Source organism: Petaurus breviceps, unplaced genomic scaffold, assembly GCF_028583685.1.
Source record: "Petaurus breviceps papuanus isolate PSGF00001 unplaced genomic scaffold, PetGlider_PUasm1.0 90919, whole genome shotgun sequence".
In the NCBI taxonomy this organism is placed as follows: Eukaryota; Metazoa; Chordata; class Mammalia; order Diprotodontia; family Petauridae; genus Petaurus; species Petaurus breviceps.
Genome location: NW_027187378.1, coordinates 25,221,760 through 25,239,969, shown reverse-complemented (window position 1 = coordinate 25,239,969; position 18,210 = coordinate 25,221,760). Strand labels below are relative to the sequence as shown.

Genomic DNA, 18,210 nt, shown 5'->3' with positions numbered 1-18,210 from the left:
GATGATGATGATGATGATGATGATGATGATGATGATGATGATGATGATGATGATGATGATGATGAATTAGAGCTAGCATTTATATAGAACCTACTATGTGCCAGGTACTGATCTAAGTGCTTTTTTTTATCCTCACAACAACCCTGGGAAGTGGGGGCTATTATTATCCCTATTTTATAGTTGAGGAAACTGAGGCAAATTGAGGTTAAGTGACTTGCCCATGGTCATACAGAGGTCTGAGGTCATATTTGAATTCAGGTCTTCCTGAGAAAACCTTCTTGAAAAGTTTAGAACCTGGATTGAGAATCTCCAACTAGGGAGGTGAGAAATTCCCAGTCAAGAATCTGTAGGGAAGAAGAGAAAAGAACCTAAGGGAAGGATTTTTTGCTAGTCCCAGGCAAGGGTTTGCATCTTTTCTAAAAGAGCAAGAAAAAAATCTATGGTATTTAAAATATAAGAACATTGGGGCGGCCAGGTAGCATAGCAAGTAAGAGCACCGGCTCCAGTGTCGGGATGACCTGGGGATCGAATCTGGGCTCAGATACTTAGCACCACACCCATAAATAACTGGCCGTGTAACCTTGAGCAAGTTACTTAACCCCAATTACTTTAAAAAAAAAAGATATACAAACATAGACTTCCCCCTGCTTTTCCCTTGAGGATGGGAAAGCTGGGGACTTCAGCAGAGCCAGAAGTCAGAAGTCAATCAATTAGTCAAAAGCATTTATTAAACACTCACTATGTACTAGGCACTCTGCTAAGTGATGGGAATAGAAATATAAGCAGATAACACTTACTGGCTGTGTGACCTTGGGCAAGTCACTTAACCCCAATTGCCCTCCCCAAAAAAAGGTAAAAAAAAGAAATATAAGCAGAAAGACAATTACAGGAAGCCTTTTGTAGTGTCATTCCTCAAAGCATCAAAGGAGACTGTTCTCTCTGCCTCATTTTCCTCATTTGTGGAATTGGGATAATGCCTGCACTATTTCACAGGATTGTTGGGAGATAAGATAAACTACAAGATTCTATTCAAAACAGATCGATTCAACATTTATTATGCCCCTACTATTGGCTACTACAGTGATTAATGTGTAAATGATGATGGTTTGTTTGAGGGTCAGTAAGAATACTGCCTTGTCTAGAGCAGAAAGTGGATGGAAGCTAGGTGGTGCAGTGAATAGAACACAGGTTCTGGAATCAGGAGGACCTGAGTTTAAATCCAGCCTCAAACACTTGCTAGCTGTGTGACCCTGGGCAAGTCAATTAACCAATTGTCTCTAAAGGAAAAAGAAAGTGGATGTGAGCTTGGGAAATGTGAGAAATAAGTTTAGAAAGGTAGGTTGAGAACCTTGAACGTCAGACTGGAGCATTTGGATTTTATTCTGTAGACAACTAGAAACAGTTAAAGCTCCTCAGAGCCAGGGCCCAGCAGGGACCCTGCCACTGAAACTCCTCCGAAATTAGAAGGGAATAATTCACCCTGAGCTTCTCCCTAAAACATCTGCCACCAGCCATCTGTGATCGTATATATGTATCTCTCTTTCTCTCTCATACTCACGTGTTCCTTCCGTCTACCCTTTTATCTGCAGTTTATTTCCTGTCTTAACAGACCTCAGGGACCTGCTGGCAGAAGAAACACCAAGTAGTTGGGACCCGCTCCAGAAACCACTACCCTGGCCAACTCCCCTCCTGCCCAGATGGTGTGTGCCCAGGGAGTGACAGGCCAGGGAGGAAAGGACCCCAGTGATGGACAGTGAGGGGCCCAAGATTGGTGTGGGAATGACCTGGAGTCTACAAGCCCAGAATGAGAAGACGGGCTAAATCAACCATGGAACCGCCTACTGCTCCACTGAGGCTGTTATCCCCAGAAATGGGCTAGAACTTGAAAAGGCAGCTCACCTCAGAGCCCTCCTAGGATGTCTATTAGCCTCTTCTCTTTCCGAATCTTCCTGTTCCTGGAGTTTCCCGGGGTGAGATCAGGCCACAGTGCTAGATATCAGGACTTGGCCTCAGTGACTATTATTTCTCCTGAAGTCTCTAGCTGCACAACCTCTCTGAGGCTAGGACTCCCTCCTCCTCCACCTCTCTCCTGTACTTCTGTGGAGCACCCAGCCATTTCAGGGTCTGCCTAGGAAGAAGACAGCATCTCAGGGTCACATCCAAGGAACGAGGCATCCACCATGGCCTTCCTCCTGAGGCTGCTCAGGTTTGGGACAGAGAAAAAAAAGGCAAAGCATTACACCAACGTGAAACGAGATGTGAATCCTGAGGATATGTGGGAACTTGTGGGAGAGCTGGGGGATGGAGCCTTTGGGAAAGTATTTAAGGTAAGCATGCATTGACTAGGACTGATTCTTGGGAGGGAGGTTAAAGGTGTTTACTTACCGACTTGGCCTAGCTGAAGACATACCCCAAAAGAGATCAGCTTCCCTACGATGAGGTTTTGGAGACCTTGGCCCTCTTGGGATGGGCCATAATGGAAAAGGGGAGCAGGGCCCTAGGTCTTCTCCCACCAGAGAGGGGTGGGGAGAGAAACCCTGGAGTATCTAATTCTTTCTAGCCCCATCTGCCCTTGGCCACCTGCTAGAAAGAGCTGGCATTAGGAACATAGGTTTAGAGATGGAACACCCTTATTTTACAAAAGTGGATAATGAGGCTTAAAGAGGAATGACTTGCCCTGGGTCACCCAGCTAGTAGGTATTAGAGGTAGGATTTGAGCCTAGGTCTTTCTGGCTCTATGTCCTACATGTTGCACTGCATGAAGGCCCCCCCCCCAAAGATGCTCAAAAGAAAACTGGTAATTCCAGTTATCTGTCTATCTGTTTTCCCACTTCCTCATGGACCCTTCTCTCTGACTTACTCATGTTTTTAATGCTTCCCTATTCAGTTTTCTCTTCTTTCTTTTTGCTCTCTCCCTTGTTCATCTCATCCACATCCAGCCCTTCAATTATTACCTCTCTATAGACTACTCACCACTTTTTATTTCAAGCCCTGAGCTCTCTTCTAACTTCTAGTCCCACATTTCAAACTGCCAATTGGACACTGTTACTTGTATATCCCACTGACCTTTCAAACTTAACCAACAAAGTTCACCATCTTCCACCCCAAACCACTCTCTCCCAACTTGGCCATCTCCATAGGTGGCACCACTAGCTTCCTAGGTACCAATGGTAGAAACATCAAGGTAATCTGTCAGGTACAATCTGTCCTCAGGTCGTACTGATGATGGAATCTTCCTCTCTGATGTCACTTGAAAGTGTCTCCTCCTTCCCATTCCCACTACCTGAACTTAAGTCTTCATTGCTTCTCACCAGCACTGCTTCAGGAACCTCCTTATGGGCCTCTCTGCCTCCATTCTCTTCTCTTCTAATTCATGCTTTTTGCCATCACTCTATTAATCGTCCTAAAGAAGTATCCCTCTCTCCTGGCACAATAATGGTCTATATCTCCCTATTGCCTACAGAATAGAGTACAAACTCCTTAATCTAGCATTCTAGGTCTTCCATTATCTAGATCGAATTCATTTTTATCTCCATCTCCCATCCGTCCTTTACACATACCAAATGCCCCAGCCAACTTGGACTAACTTGCTCTTCTCCCAACATATCTGGGCCTTTCCCCCTGTACTTTGTCCATACCATTCCCTCTGCCTAGAGTGAGCTAATTAATCCCCTATCTCACCTCTTGGCCATCTTTCACGGCTCTGCTCAACTACTACATCCACCAGGAAGCCTACCTTGTTCACCCCAATCAGAAGTGATTTCTCTTTGCCCTGAGTCATATTGTACATATTGTCCCATGACGCAAAATATGGATCCTTGCATTGTAATTATTTGTGTCCCTGTCCTCTCATCTCCCCTCAGGGACACGACTGTATCTAACACAGGATCTCATATATAGCAGACACTCAATATGTTAGTGTCTGCTTTTTAATGGATGGTGAGTTAATGAATGAATGAACACTGCCTGAGTATCTTCTGCAATAACAATAAACATTTATACATTGCTTTAAAGTTTTCAAAGTGCCTTACTGAGAGGCACCATGGCCTTGTAAATGGAGAGCTGACCTCAGTCAGGAAAGCCTAGATTCAAGTTTGGCTTCTTATAGTTACTGGCTACATGATCCCAAAAAGGCCTCTTACTTCTCAGTATCCCCAGGCAATTCTAAGATTATAATTTGCCCAAAGACCACAATAGAGGAAGCTCCTCTCCCAGACCTCCTCATTCTGATGAAATTTCAGATAGGACTTTTAAAAAGAAATCACTTTGCATAGATTATCTCCTTTGAAACTAGAGTCATCCTATGAGGCCAATTTTACCTATGGGTATGATTAACTTCATTTTACATCTGTGGAAACTGAGGCTTAGAGAGTTTAAGTCTCTTGTCTAGGGTCACACAGCTGTCAGAAGTCTTTCTGCCTCCAGGCTCAGCCCTCTGTCCACTGTAGAACAGTGCTGGACTGAAATGCTCTCAAAACAGGAGGGTGATGTGTTCTAACTCTGCTATTAACTGACCTGTGTGAACTTGGATACACATTTCTCCTCTATATCTCAATTTCCTCATTTGAAATTGAGTGGGTTGGATTAGCTGACCTATAAGATCCCTTCAAGCTGTAACAGTTGATGAGTTTGTAAGGGGCCCAAGCCCCTTTTTTTAGGGCCCTGTTTTCTGCGGCCAAGAACAATGACACACCAGCATTAGGTTTCCTGTTTATGGCTTTTGTTATTATGAAGTGTGGTTTCAACGAGAAAAAAGTCACAGAAAAGCAAAGCTTGTGGAGAAAGCTTTTTTTGTCCCTTGTGTATTTACAAACTTTTCTTCTGGACACTCACTTAGGTGCAACGCTTATCTCTGATTGCCCAAGGAGTAATGGTTGGGAGGGGAAAGGTTATCAGGTGAGATGGACCAGGGTCTAGACCACCAAGTGGGCACCTGACCCCATCTGGCACAACCCATGTTGCTGGCCTTAACCAGAGGTGACAGAGCTGGCTGCTCACATGAACTTTCCACCTCTTGCTGTTTCTGTACACTTTTACAGCTACAGCCTGGTTCTTGCTGCTGAGGCCTTTGACTAGATGCACCCAAGAGGAATTCAGTATGCAGCTGCCTCTATTTATCCTGTATCGCATGGTAGACTGTGAGGTCCTTGAGAGCAGGGCATGTTTTTGACCTTTCTTTGTATTCCCAGAACTTAGCACAGTGAGTACCTGGGACATACTCAATGTGAATGCTTATTGGTGACCTCTCTTGACTAGTGGCTACAGATTCACCTCTACTTTTTGAAAAGGTATGCTATGAGCCCATTTCAGCAAGAACTGTAGATATAAACAGTTAACATAATTCCTACCTTCAAGAAGCTTCTAGTCTAGGAAGGATGATAAATATCCACACATATAGATTATGATGGGTAAAAAGAAGTACATAAAGTGAAGTGAAATCAGATGAAGTAAGAGATCATTTCCATCTGGGAAGATCAGGGAAGGCATCATAGAGGAGGTGCCACTTGAGTTGAGACTTGAAAGATTGGTTCAGATGTCATAGACAGAAATGGGGTATATGGTGGACATTGTAGACAAAGGGATATAAGTGAGCAAAGGAATAGAGGAGAAAAAATTCAGGAAATGTTAGGGGGATTGAGGAGTAGTCATCAACTCATACAATCATCTATCTAGAAATGATCAGGGCTTGGACACCATTTAGGCCAACCCCTATATTTTATAGATAAAGAAGGCAAGGATCAGAGAGGTGAGCAACCTGCCCAAGGACGGCTTGACAGGAACATATAGAAGGAATAGTGGCAAAAAGGTTGGAAAGGTAGATTGAAGCCTAATTGTGAAGGGCTTTAAGTGCCAGTGAAAGTATAGATTTTATTTAGTGCAACCAGACCAAAGTTTGGTTGAGACTATGAACTTCAGTCTAATCAGCGATATGAAATCAAACAATCATGGCAAGTCTTAGTTAAAGCTCAGGCTTCATAGATCATTAGGAACATACTACCAGTTTTATTGCAATAAAAATTAGGAAGGAATAAAAATAAAATTAGTAGGAATAAAAGGCTTTTTGGCAATAAACTAAGCACCAACCCAACCTGGGATCCAATTCCCTTTCTTAAGTCATTCCCATAAAATTCTGTTCCTTCCACAATATCCTCACTGCCATCCCTGGGTTGAATGGAAGATCACAAGATGTTCTTTGATATGATTGAAATATGTTGGATTTCCTTTGGTAGAGATTGTAGGAAACTGTACAGGACAAATGTGACATATTGGGGCCCAGGAGTGACTGATTGGGCTTAATGTGTTAACCAACCCAACCATATTTGCATTTTAAACACAATGATGACTTAAATTGATGTGGGCCTCGGGGTTAAGGGGAACTTTCCACTACATGAACTCATTTGCTCCTCACAATTGCTGGGGGGGGGGCAGGGAAGGGGAGGAGATACTCTAGGCAGTTTACACTATTTTCAAATGGGAGAGTCTGGAGCTGAGAAAGCTTGAGTTACTCTTCCAGACTTGTCAAGTCAACAAGTTAGTCAAGTAGCATTTATTAAGCACCAGCTACATACCAGGCACTGTGCCAAGTACTGGGGATACAAAGAAAATAAAAAGACAACAACAACAGTCCCTGCTCTCAAGGAGTTCACAGCGTAACGGAGGAGGGGAGACCCAAACAGTTGTACATACGCACAGTTACACATGCGCAGACAAGACACAGACGGGCTTAACTGAATAAGCTCCCTCGGAGGGAGGGCACTAAGATTAAAGAGGACCAGGAAGGGCTTCTGGCAGAAGGTTGGACTTTAGTTGAGACTTGAAGGAGGCAGGGAAGCCAGGAGATGGAGATGAGGAGAGAGGGAGTCCCAGATATGGAAAGAGCCAGAGGAAATGCCCAGGCTTGGACGGTGGAATGTCTTGTGTGAGGAATAGCAAGGCCACTGTCACTGTCACTACCCACTGCAGAGTGGGTAGAGGGGAATAAGGTGTAAGATGGAAAGTTAAGAAGGGGCGAGATGATGAAGTCCTTTAATAGCCAAACAAGGGTCTTTTATTTGATCTTGGAGGTAATAGGGAGCCATTGGAGTTTATTGAATAAGGGAGACTTTGTGATTGTAGGTTAATAATAGTAACATAGTTCAATTATAATAGCTGAGTTCAGGTCCTCATCCCTTATTGCCTGGATTACAGCAATAATATCCTACTTGCTCTCCTTGCCTCTGTCTACATCCTAGTGTAACATGACTGGTAAGTGAATCCTTCTACTGAACTGGGCAATCTAGTCTGGATCCCTTATGGAAGACTTTCTCATAGTTGGGAGACTCTACTCCCTGAACCAAAACAGAAAAGAATGGATGAACCAAAAGACCTAGGCCCATTTCTCTGGGTTAGATGAGAAGAAGGCCTCATAGCTCTTTCCCTTACAGAGATTCTTAAAGTGAACTATGCCACCCCCTGAGGGGCACTGGAACGATTGGGGGAAAGGGCAGTATTAGCCTCAGGTGCAATCGGAGTGGGGTGCTGTATAAAAATAAGGGGGCCATGAATGCATAAGCAAAGAAGAGAAGAAAATTTTGAAAAACTATTCTTACATGTTTCATCTGTTGTGCTAAAAGAGTTAAAGTTGTAGTAGTTACATTATTTTCCAAATAAACAGACAAAAATTAAGTTATAACCCATCAGTGGTCAAGTCTGCTGACAGGGTTTAACAAGCAAGTGTTGGCATCAAACATGTTGCGCCTTATTGGGAAGTTCAGCATGCATTGGCAGGAATGTATGCATGTAATGTCTTGTTTACAGTACAATACTATATGGTTACATGACACAATATTGCGTCATCAAAATTTCAATACAGGAAAAAATGCAAATTTACAATGAATTATTAAATTTAAGATGCATCATTGTTTTAAAAATGTTTTTTAAATGACAAATTTTTAAAAATATATTAAAGGGTTAAAAAAAAGGTAAATTTTCAGGGAGGCACTAAGTAAATTTTTTCTCTTTTTTTCCCAAGGCAATTGGGGTTAAGTGACTTGCTCAGAGTCACACAATTAGTAAGTGTCAAGTGTCTGGTCTGAGGCCAGATTTGAATTCAGGTTCTCCTGACTCCAGGGCCAATCCACTATGCTGCCTAGTGCCCCCGCATAACTTTTTTTTTAAGGGGATGGCAAACCAAATAAGTTTGGGAACCTCTGCCCTAGAACAAAGTCTCTCACTGAATGCCTTCATACTACCAGAGCCTGGCTGAAGACAGTGAGGTGAAGCAATGGCCAAAGTTGACTCAGGCTGTTTGAAGACGCTGACTATGCCGTTAATCAAAAAAGCTCTTCCCAATCACATGGCTTGCTAAGTGACTTGCCCGGGGTCACACAGCTAGTAAGTTTCTGAGGTCGGATGTGAACTCAGGAAGATGTCTTCCTCATTTCAGGCCAGATACTCCATCCATTATACCACCTAGCTGCCCTATTATATAGATATAGATACACATATCACTTATGTGTGTATATTTGTTGTTCATTCATTCTATCATGTCTAACTCTTCATGACCCCATGGACCATAGCACTCCAGTCCTTCTATCCTCCATCATCTCCCAAAGTCTGTTCAAGCTCCTGTTTGTTGCTCCCATGACACTCTACCATTCCCTTTTCCTTTTGCCTTCAGTCTTTCCCAACATCAAGGTTTTTTCCAATGCGTCCTGTCTTCTCATTATGTGGCCAAAGTATTCAAGCTTTTGTCCTTCCAATGAGCAGTCTGAATTAATTTCTTTAAGTATTGACTGATTTGACCCCCCAAGGGACTCTTGAAAGTTCTCTCCAGCACCACAATCCAAAAGCACCAATTCTGCAGTGCTCAGCTTTCCTAATTCTCATAGCCATATATTACCACTGGAAAAATCATAGCTTTGACTATATGAACCTTAGTTGCCAAGGTGATGTCTCTGCTTTCTAGTATGCCATCCAGATATACGATAGCTCTCCTTCAAGGAGCATGTTTTAGTTTCATAACTGCAGTCACTATCTGCATTGATTTTGGCCCCAAGAATATAAAATCTGATACTGCTTCCATTTTTTTCTCCCTCTGTTTTCCAGTAAGTGATGAGAACAGTTGTCAAGATCTTAGGTTTTTTTTTTTAATGTTAAGCTTCAAGCCAGCTTTTACACTCTCCTCATCAAGAGGCTTCTTAACTCTTTTTCACTTTCTGCCCTCAGAGTGGCATTATCTGCATATCTGCGATTGTTGATACTTCTTCCAACATCCGTAATTCTGGCTTTTGATTCAACCAGTCTGACATTTTGTATGATGTACTCTGTATACAAGTTAAATAAAAAAGGTGACAATATATAGCCTTGTCATACTCTATTACCAGTTCTAAAGCAATCAATTGTTCCATCTTCAGTTCTAATTGTTGTTTCTTGGCCCATATACAGGTTCCTCAGGAGATAAGTAAGATGATCTGGTATTCCCATCCCTTTGAGGACGTGACACATTTTAGTTCTGATCCACACAATCAAAGGCTTTAGTGTAAGCAATGAAACAGAAGTAGATGTGTCTCTGGAACTCCCCTGCTTTCTCCATAATCCAGCAGATATTGGCAATTTGGTCTCTAGCTCCTCTGCCTCTTTGAAAACCAGCCTGCCTTTCTGATGATTCTCAGTTCACATAGTGCTGAAGCCTAGCTTGTAGAATTATAAGCATAACTTTGCTGGCATGTGAAATGAGCACAATTGTTTGGTAATTTGAACTTTCCTTGGCATTGCCCTCCTTTAGGACTGGAGTGTGACTGCTCTTTTCCAATGCAGTCACCACTGCTGAGTTTTCCAAATTTACTGGCATGTTGAGTGCAGGACTTTAACATCAACATCTTTTAGGATTTTAAATAGCTCAGCTGGAATTCCATCACCTACCGTAGCCTTGTCGTTAGCAATGCCTCCTGAGGCCCACTCTACTTCATTCTCCAGGACATATGGCTCTAGATCAGCACTGTAATTATCGATGACTTGAGCTCTCTCTTGTACAGTTCTTTTGTGTGTTCTCGCCGCCTGCTCTTAATCTCTTCTGCCTTCTACCTCTCCCTCAGTCCCTACCACTTCTGTCTTTCATCAAGCCCATTTTGGCATGAAACGTTACCTTGATAGCTCTAGTTTTCTTGAAGGGATATCATCTTTCCCATTCTGTTGCTTCCTTCTCTTTCTTTGCATTAGAGAACCCCCTGATGTCTCCTGGCTATTATCTGGACCCGGCATCATTCGGGTGCGGATACCTCTCCCTTCCCTTCTCACTCTCCTTTCCTCACTTATTTATTAAGCCTCATCAGAGCCATTTTGCTCTCTTGCTCTTCTTTTTTATTTGGGATTTTTTTTGTTGTTGGCTCCTGTTCAATATTGCAGACCTCTGTCCAGAGTTGTTCAGGCCCTCAATCGACCAGATATAAACCTTTAAATCTATTCATCACTTCCACTTCTTATCCATAAAGGATGTTATTTAGGCCATATCTATGTGGCCTGATGGTTTTCCCTATTTCTTTCATTTATGTCTGAATTTTGCAATAAGAAGCTCATGATCTGAACCACAGTCAGCTTCAGGTCTTCTTTCAACTGACTATATAGGTTTATCCACCTTTGAATGCAAAGTATATAATCGATCTGATTTTTATATTGTCCATTTGGTTTAACATTCACATGTAGAGTCCTCTTTTAGGTTGGTGAAAAAGAATGTTTGCGGGGCGGCCAGGTAGCACAGCGAGTAAGAGCACCGGCTCCAGTGTCAGGATGACCTGGAGATCGAATCCCGGGCTCAGACACTTAGCACCCACCCAGAAACACCTGGCCGTGTAACCTTGAGCAAGTTACTTAACCCCGATTGCTTAGGGGCAGCCAGGTGGCTCAGCAAATAAGAGCACTGGCTCCAGTGTCGGGATGACCTGGATCAAATCCGGGCTCAGACAGTCAGCACCACACCCAGAAATAACTGGCCGTGTAACCTTGAGCAAGTTACTTAACCCCGATTGCTTAAAAAAAAAAAAAAGAATGTTTGCTCTAACCAGTGAGTTATCTTGACAAAACTCTATTGGTCCCTGCCCAGCTTCATTTTGTACTACAAGGTCAAACTTTCCTATTATTCCAATTATCTTTTGATTTTTTTTTTGTTAAAACAGTCGTTTTAGCATTCCAATCCCCTATGATGAATGTCACATCTTTTTTTTTTTCTTATTTTTTCTGACAGGTAAACTATTCCTTGATCTCCCAGATTTCTTACAGTGTCACATCTTTTTTAATGCTATTTCTCCTTTTTTAATATTTTATTTTTTCCAATTACATGTAAAACAATTTTAACATTCATCTTAAAAAATGTTGTTACAAATCCTCTCTCTTCTACCCCTCCCTGACACAGCAAGCAATTTCATATAAGTTAGATGTATGCAGTCATGCAAAACATATTTCCATATTAGTCATATTGTGAAAGAAAACACAGACAAAAAAAACATGAAAAAAATAAAGTAAAAAACAATATGTCTTAATTTGCATCCAGACTCCATTTCATGCTATTCTGGAAGATATTGTAAGTCTTCATAGAACTGAGCTACTTTGGTCTCTTTGGTATCAGTGGCTGGAGCATAGACTTGTATTACTGTGATGTCGAATGGTTCGCCTTGGATTCATACAGATATCATTCTGCCATTTTTGAGATTATACCCCAGCACAGTTTCCTCACCCTTTTATTGATGATGGGGGCGACTCTATTTCTTCTAAGGGATTCTTGCCCATTATAGTGTATGTAGTGATCACCTGAATTAAATTCAACCATTTCCATCTATTTAAGTTCACTGACATCTTGGATGTCTGTGTTTAATCTTTCCATCTGCTATTGACCACATCCAACTTACCTTGGTTCATAGATCCCACTTTCCAGATTCCTATACAATATTGATCTTTACAGCATTCTTTCATCACCACATATACCCACAGCTGAGCTTCCTCTCTGCTTTGGCCCAGCCACTTCATTCTTTCTGGAATTACTTGTAGTTGCCCCGTGCCTTTTCGCAGCAGCATATATTGGATGCCTTTCAATCTGAAGGGCTCATCTTCCATCATCTCTTTTATTCATTTTAATACTGTCCATGGGGTTTTCTTGGCAAAGATACTGGAGGAGTTTGCCATTTCCTTCTCCAGTGGATTATCTTTTGTCAGAACTCTCCACTATGACCTGCCTTTCTTGGGTAACCCTGCACAGAATAGCTTGGAAGTCACAGGACACAACTAGCACCACACAACATTAAAAAAAACTAAACTGACTCCATATTAACTAACAGGAAATGACTAGTGACTAATATGTGAGACATTACAGAAGCAGCTGCCTCTATGTGATCAGATCATTGCCTAGTTAGAGGTAAGATAAAAATTAATGCCAAATTAAAGAAATTGATAAATATGAGGGGACATAATACGCAATTACAACAGCTCCATTCAAACGTCTTTAAACAAGCTGTTGATTGAAAAATAATTGGGAAATGCAAGTAGAGACATTGATAAAAATAAGTTTAATCAAGGAGGTCAGAGAGCCAAGAAACTACTTTAGCTAACAAACATCTGCTCTCTTTGCCAAGTTAAGAATTTTGGCAACCAAGGATAAAGCTAACTTATAGTATAAATTCATTGGCAAAACATTACAAAGGACTATAGCAAAAGCTTACAAGCAATATAACTTCACAAAACAGCGAAAGGTAGCAGAGGGGAAAATGAAATTGGGAAAAGCTTAATATGCAATCCAATTAAATTAGAATGTGCCAACATTTGTTGGTAAAACTGGAAGAAAAGGGGTGACTAGGTGGTGCAGTGAATAGAGCACCAGTCCTGGAGTCAGGAGGACCTGAGTTCAAATCTGGCCTCAGACACTTAATTAATACTTACTAGCCATGTGTCCTTGGGCAAGTCACTTAACCCCAATTGCCCTGCCTTTTCCCCTCCAAAAAAAAAAAAGCAAAACAAAAACTGGAAGGAAAACAAAGATGTGGACTGGACTAGTTTTCTGAGGTTTCTATATTGTTTTATTCTCATTGGTGACAGTGAAACCAAGACGTTTGTATCCTAATACACTGTACTCAGTATTGAGGGTTGTGTAGCCTGATTCTCCACTTGGAGAGAATAGGATCCCCAGGATCAAGTCATGCTTTGGGTCAGCATCACTCAAAAACACAGTTCTCAAACCTCCACTGATGTTTCTTTTACTGGACCAACCAAAAGACATATTCATTCAAAGCAAAATGCCTTCAATTAAATAACAATTTAATAATTAAATTAAATACATGAGAAAGAAATTTTCCTCCATACATACATGTCCCACAAATTCCTTCAGCAAAGATATTTCCCTCTTTCAAGTTCAGTCCCTATGCCTTGTTGTCTCTTTGTACCAGGGGAGAGAGACCCAGATGCCTTATAGGAAGTTGCATTAATTCTCAAAGAGCTCTTTTACATCCCCCAAATAGGGAGGTCCAAATGGAAAGGAACTTCCTTTCATCTGGACAATGAAATTCCCCAGGTACTCCTGTTTCCAGAGGACATTGTGCTGACTGCATTAAGCCCCAGAATGCTAAAAGACCTCTTCAGGGCTATCCATAGCCACTCAAAAGAGACTGGCCTAGAAAGCCACACAAGAAAAACCAAATGAAGGTAAAATCTTAGCATATGCAGTTGGATGGGCAGCCCACTGAGTCCATTAGTACATTAGTACATATATTTTTGAAAGACACGATACATGAACAATGATCTGGGCTCAGACCTGAATAGAAGGAAAGTCAATTACATATTGAGGGAAACATGCAGGTTTCTCTGTAACACCAGTCTGCTCCTTGCCACCAAAGCCTACACTACCATCTCAGAAGACTCAAAACTATAGGTGACCCAAAGGGCATAAGTAGGCTACTGTATATTACCAACAAGGACTTATATGCTAGAAAAGACATGGAAAAAATATGCATGGTCATGCATTACTGGAAAAGAAGCGAGGTAATCTCATAGGGAGAATGAGCAATGGAAGGCAGGCAACTCGAGTGTGGAATTGGTTCTCACAAAATACAGTCCACAAAGCTCCCAAAATGACTGTGCAACCATGCCATTTCCCACCCCACCCTACCTCAACAACCTTCAGGGACTCCCTATTACTTCCAGAATTGAATATAAAATGTTCTATTTGGTATTTAAAGCTCTTCACAACCTGGCCTCTTCCCACCTTTCTAAGCTCTTCTATACTTTTTCTTCTTCAAGGGTTCTCTAAGCTCTAGAAACTCCGGCCCTTGCAACATGTTGCTCACACATGACCTTCTGTCTCTTGACTGAGTATTTTCACTGACTGACCGCCATGCCTGGAATGTTTTGCCTCCTTACTCTTCCATCTCCTGTCTTCCCTTTTATTGGTGTTTAGATGTTTACTGTCTGACTCTTTATGACCCCTTTTGGGGTTTTCTTGGCAAAAATACTAGAGTGGTCTGCCATTTCCTTCTACAGCTCATTTTACGAAAGAAGAACTAAGGCAAACAAGGTTAAGTGACTTGCCCAGGGTCACACAGCTAGTAAGTATCAGAGGCCAGATTTAAACTCAGATCTTCCTGACTTCAGGCCTAGCACTCTATCTGCTGCACCACCTAGCTGTCCCTGGTTTCCTAATTTCCTCCAAGATTCATCTCAAATCCAATCTTCTACAGGAACCTTTTCCCAGATTTGCTCCTTTCTATTCCCCTCCCAATGCTAATGACTTCTCTCTGAGATAATCTTCCATTCATACTGTATCATCTTATCTGTCCGGTTATTTGCATGTTGTCTCCCCCATTAGAATGGGAAATCCTTGAAGGGAATATTTTTGCTTTTCTTTGTATACCCAGTCCTTAGCACCATCCCTGCACAAAGTAGAAGCTTAATAAGTGTTTGTTTATTGACTGACTGACAAAAATGTTCAAGTCTCTAGACTAGAGGAAGACTTCCAGTGGGTTGGGTAAATCTCCCACAGAGGATTTGAAGGAGAACATGGACAAGACCCACATAGGCGAAGAAAGACCCACAGAGGTCCTGTGACCTGAAAACAGTGATGAGATTGTGGATATATCAATTATACATGGAGAGAAGTCTGCTGGTTTAGTTTGAGTTTAGCCTTTCTTGTGGCAGTATGTCCCATCTTTCCACTTCTAGCATTGCCCCAATGGTTGGATTGCCCTACTACCCTGATGTATGGACAGCCCTGCCTATGAAGGGTGTGGTGTCAAACCACTGCCCTACTTTAGGTGGTATGGGTTCCAGGCCCTAGGTGGGGCATTGGCAAGCCACCTTGGTGGAAGACATGAGACCACAGTCATCTCCCACAATGATTAGGAGCAGTGACCACCGAGGCTAAAGAACAACTTCTCTAACTATCTGTTGACACCTGTTCCTCCATTGGTCCTGAAGCCATCATGCCTGAAGTCCAACAACCAACGTAGTAGTGTCCTTCCCTTGTTATACTGTCTACTGTCTACCCAACCTGCTTAGGTCTCTAGCCTTCCTTTGAATGAATAAAATCAATCTCTTTCTTACTCTGCCTTAATGTTAATGCCTTCTCTGAGATTGCTTTTCATCTACTATATATGATATATTATAATGATATTAATAATGCAATCATAATGTTATATAATAATTATATACAGTAGAATTATAATAATATATTATATGTATACATCTTTTTGCATGTTATCTTTCTCATTAGAATATAAGCTCCTCGAGGGCAGGAACTTGCGTTTTTTCTTTTCTTCCTACCTAGTGCTTTACATAGTACCTGGCACACAAAATGCCTAGCACATAGCAGGCACTTATTGATTGATTGATTGATAGTACGTGTTTAATGAATGCTTGTTGACTTTTGGCAAAGCCTCTAAGTCCCGAAACTCCTACAAGTGACTGGGACAGCTAGATATGTACTACCTCATAGGTAGTTATCACTGCCCCTTGGGGAGAGTTGGGAAATAGCAGCAGCAGCCTTGCTCTCTGGATCGCTGAGGACTTTGTCCAAAAGGCCCACTGGTCAATCTACTGCTGGCTGTTTTATCAGCTCTGATCTTCTGAAATACATCTGCAATTACTCCTGTGTGCAACAATATTGTCTGCAAGAGCATAGGTTTAGAACTAGGTTGGACCTTAAAAGCCACCTAGTTCAGCCCCTTCTTTTCGCAATTGAGAAAACTGAGTAACAGAGGGTAAACAACTTACCCAGGGTCACACAGTCAGTCGGTCTCTAAGGTGGGAGTGCCCCCCGACTCTAAATCCAGTACCCCACCCACACCATTGGCTCTTCTTGCTGCCAATTTCAGATATTTGACTCCCTGCTCTCCTTCCTCCATCCCTCCCCTCACCCTACACACCCTTTCAGAGTTCTCTATAATATTTGCATTTTGTGTCACTTGCTCATCAGAAGTGATTTTTCTACCTGTGGTTCTCACATACCCTTTTGATCTTTTTTTTTCTTGGCAAGGCAATCAGGGTTAAGTGATTTCCCAGGGTCATACAGCTACAGTGTGTGAGGCCAGGTTTGAACTCAGGTCCTCCTGACTCCAGGGCTACCATTGTACTACCTGGTGGCCCCTTATATATCTTGTAGATCTTTGGTCTATTTTGCAAAATGATGATGATGTTTCATGGTTATTCAGTTCAATTTGAGAAATATTTACTAAGAATGACTACATTCCAGGCACTGTGCTAGTTGCTAAGAATCCAAGGACAAAAACTTAACAGTTCCTATTCTCAAAGAGTGTTTATTCCATTGGGGGGAAAGGAGATGGTATGCAATATGCTGATAAACATAAAGTATATTCAGTGTAATAACTGTAATTGTAATTTATTGATATATTAATAGTAATAGCTAACACTTATATAGTGCTTTAACGTTTATAAAGTTCTTTATACAGGACATTTTTAAGCTTTAATAGTTATTAAATAAGCTTTTAAAAAAGGTTTTTAACAGCTACACAATAGCTATTAAAAACTTTAAAATGTTCTAAGACTTTTGGAACACAATATGCTATTTAAAAAAAAGAATTGGGGGAGGGGGGATGACTAGGTGGTGCAGTAAATAGAGCAACAGCCCTGGAGTCAGGAGGACCTGAGTTCAAATCCAGTCTCAAACACTTTACTCTTAACTGGCTGGGTGAGCTTTGGCAAGTCACTTAACCACAATTGCCCTGCCTTCCCCCCTCCAAAAAGCAAAAAAAAATTTTTTTAGAGGAGGGAGAGGCAAGGCAATTAGGGTTAAGTGACTTGCCCAAGGTCACACAGCTAGTTAAGTGTCAAGTGTCTGAGACTGGATTTGAACTCAGATCCTCCTGACTCCAGGGCTGGTGCTTTCTTCACTGCACCACATATATGCCCTCATTTGCGTATTATAATGCAGCATCTATATAGCATAGTATTGCATGTTTGCATATGTGTTATAATTCATTCTCCTAAATTGTAAGCCCATTAAGGATAAGGATCACATCTTAATTCTTTTTGTATCCTATAAGGCCCAACATTGTGTTTCATGCAGAATAAATATTTCATAAAGGATTGTTGAGTAAAGATCTCTGTCTTTGCCTCTTAGAGGTAGCTGGTAGTGCAGTGGCTAAAACCCTAGGCCTAGAGTCAGGAAGACTTGAATTCAAATCTGGCCTCAGGTACTTACTAGTTGTGTTACTCTGGGCAATTCACTTAGCCTTTGCCTCAGTTTCCTCAACTGTAAAATAAGGATAATGATAGGACCTGCCTCACAGAGTTGTTGTGAGGATCAAAAAGCACTCAGCACAGCATCTGGCATGTAGTAAGCACTATAGAAATACTTGTTCTCTTTGTTGACTGTCACTGTTATCATTATCTTTTTTTCTCTACCTTGGCCTGTCTACTGGTCTCAGTCATCACTATCTCCATCAGTCTGACTTTCTCTTGGTAACTCTCCTTCTCTTTCCCTTTTCCTCTAAGCTTTGAGTTCCAGGGTAGGAGTCTTTCTTCTTTCACAATATTCCCCCTTTGGTTGAGTAAAAGACTACCTAGTGCCTGTTGGAAAATGGACTAAGGCCATATTAGAAGCCATTCCAACTTGATGGAGTTTACGCTTTGCTAACATGGAGGAACCTGATGGAGTTTATGCTTGTCTGGTATGGCTGATGTAGAAACTTCCTCTGATGGAGATCTCAGGGAGAAGACTCACTAATTGGAGAAAGA

General features: G+C 41.7%; 1 protein-coding gene across 1 annotated transcript in view; it reads left to right on the top strand.

The window, feature by feature from the left end:
* Nucleotides 1-1,626: 1,626 nt before the first annotated feature.
* Nucleotides 1,627-18,210, top strand: part of LOC138151998 (STE20-like serine/threonine-protein kinase) — a 65,584-nt gene continuing 49,000 nt past the window's right edge. Inside the window, 1 exon segment of the mRNA XM_069075621.1 lies at nucleotides 1,627-2,327. Within this exon segment, the coding sequence (XP_068931722.1) occupies nucleotides 1,917-2,327 (411 nt within the window). The 5' untranslated portion in view covers nucleotides 1,627-1,916.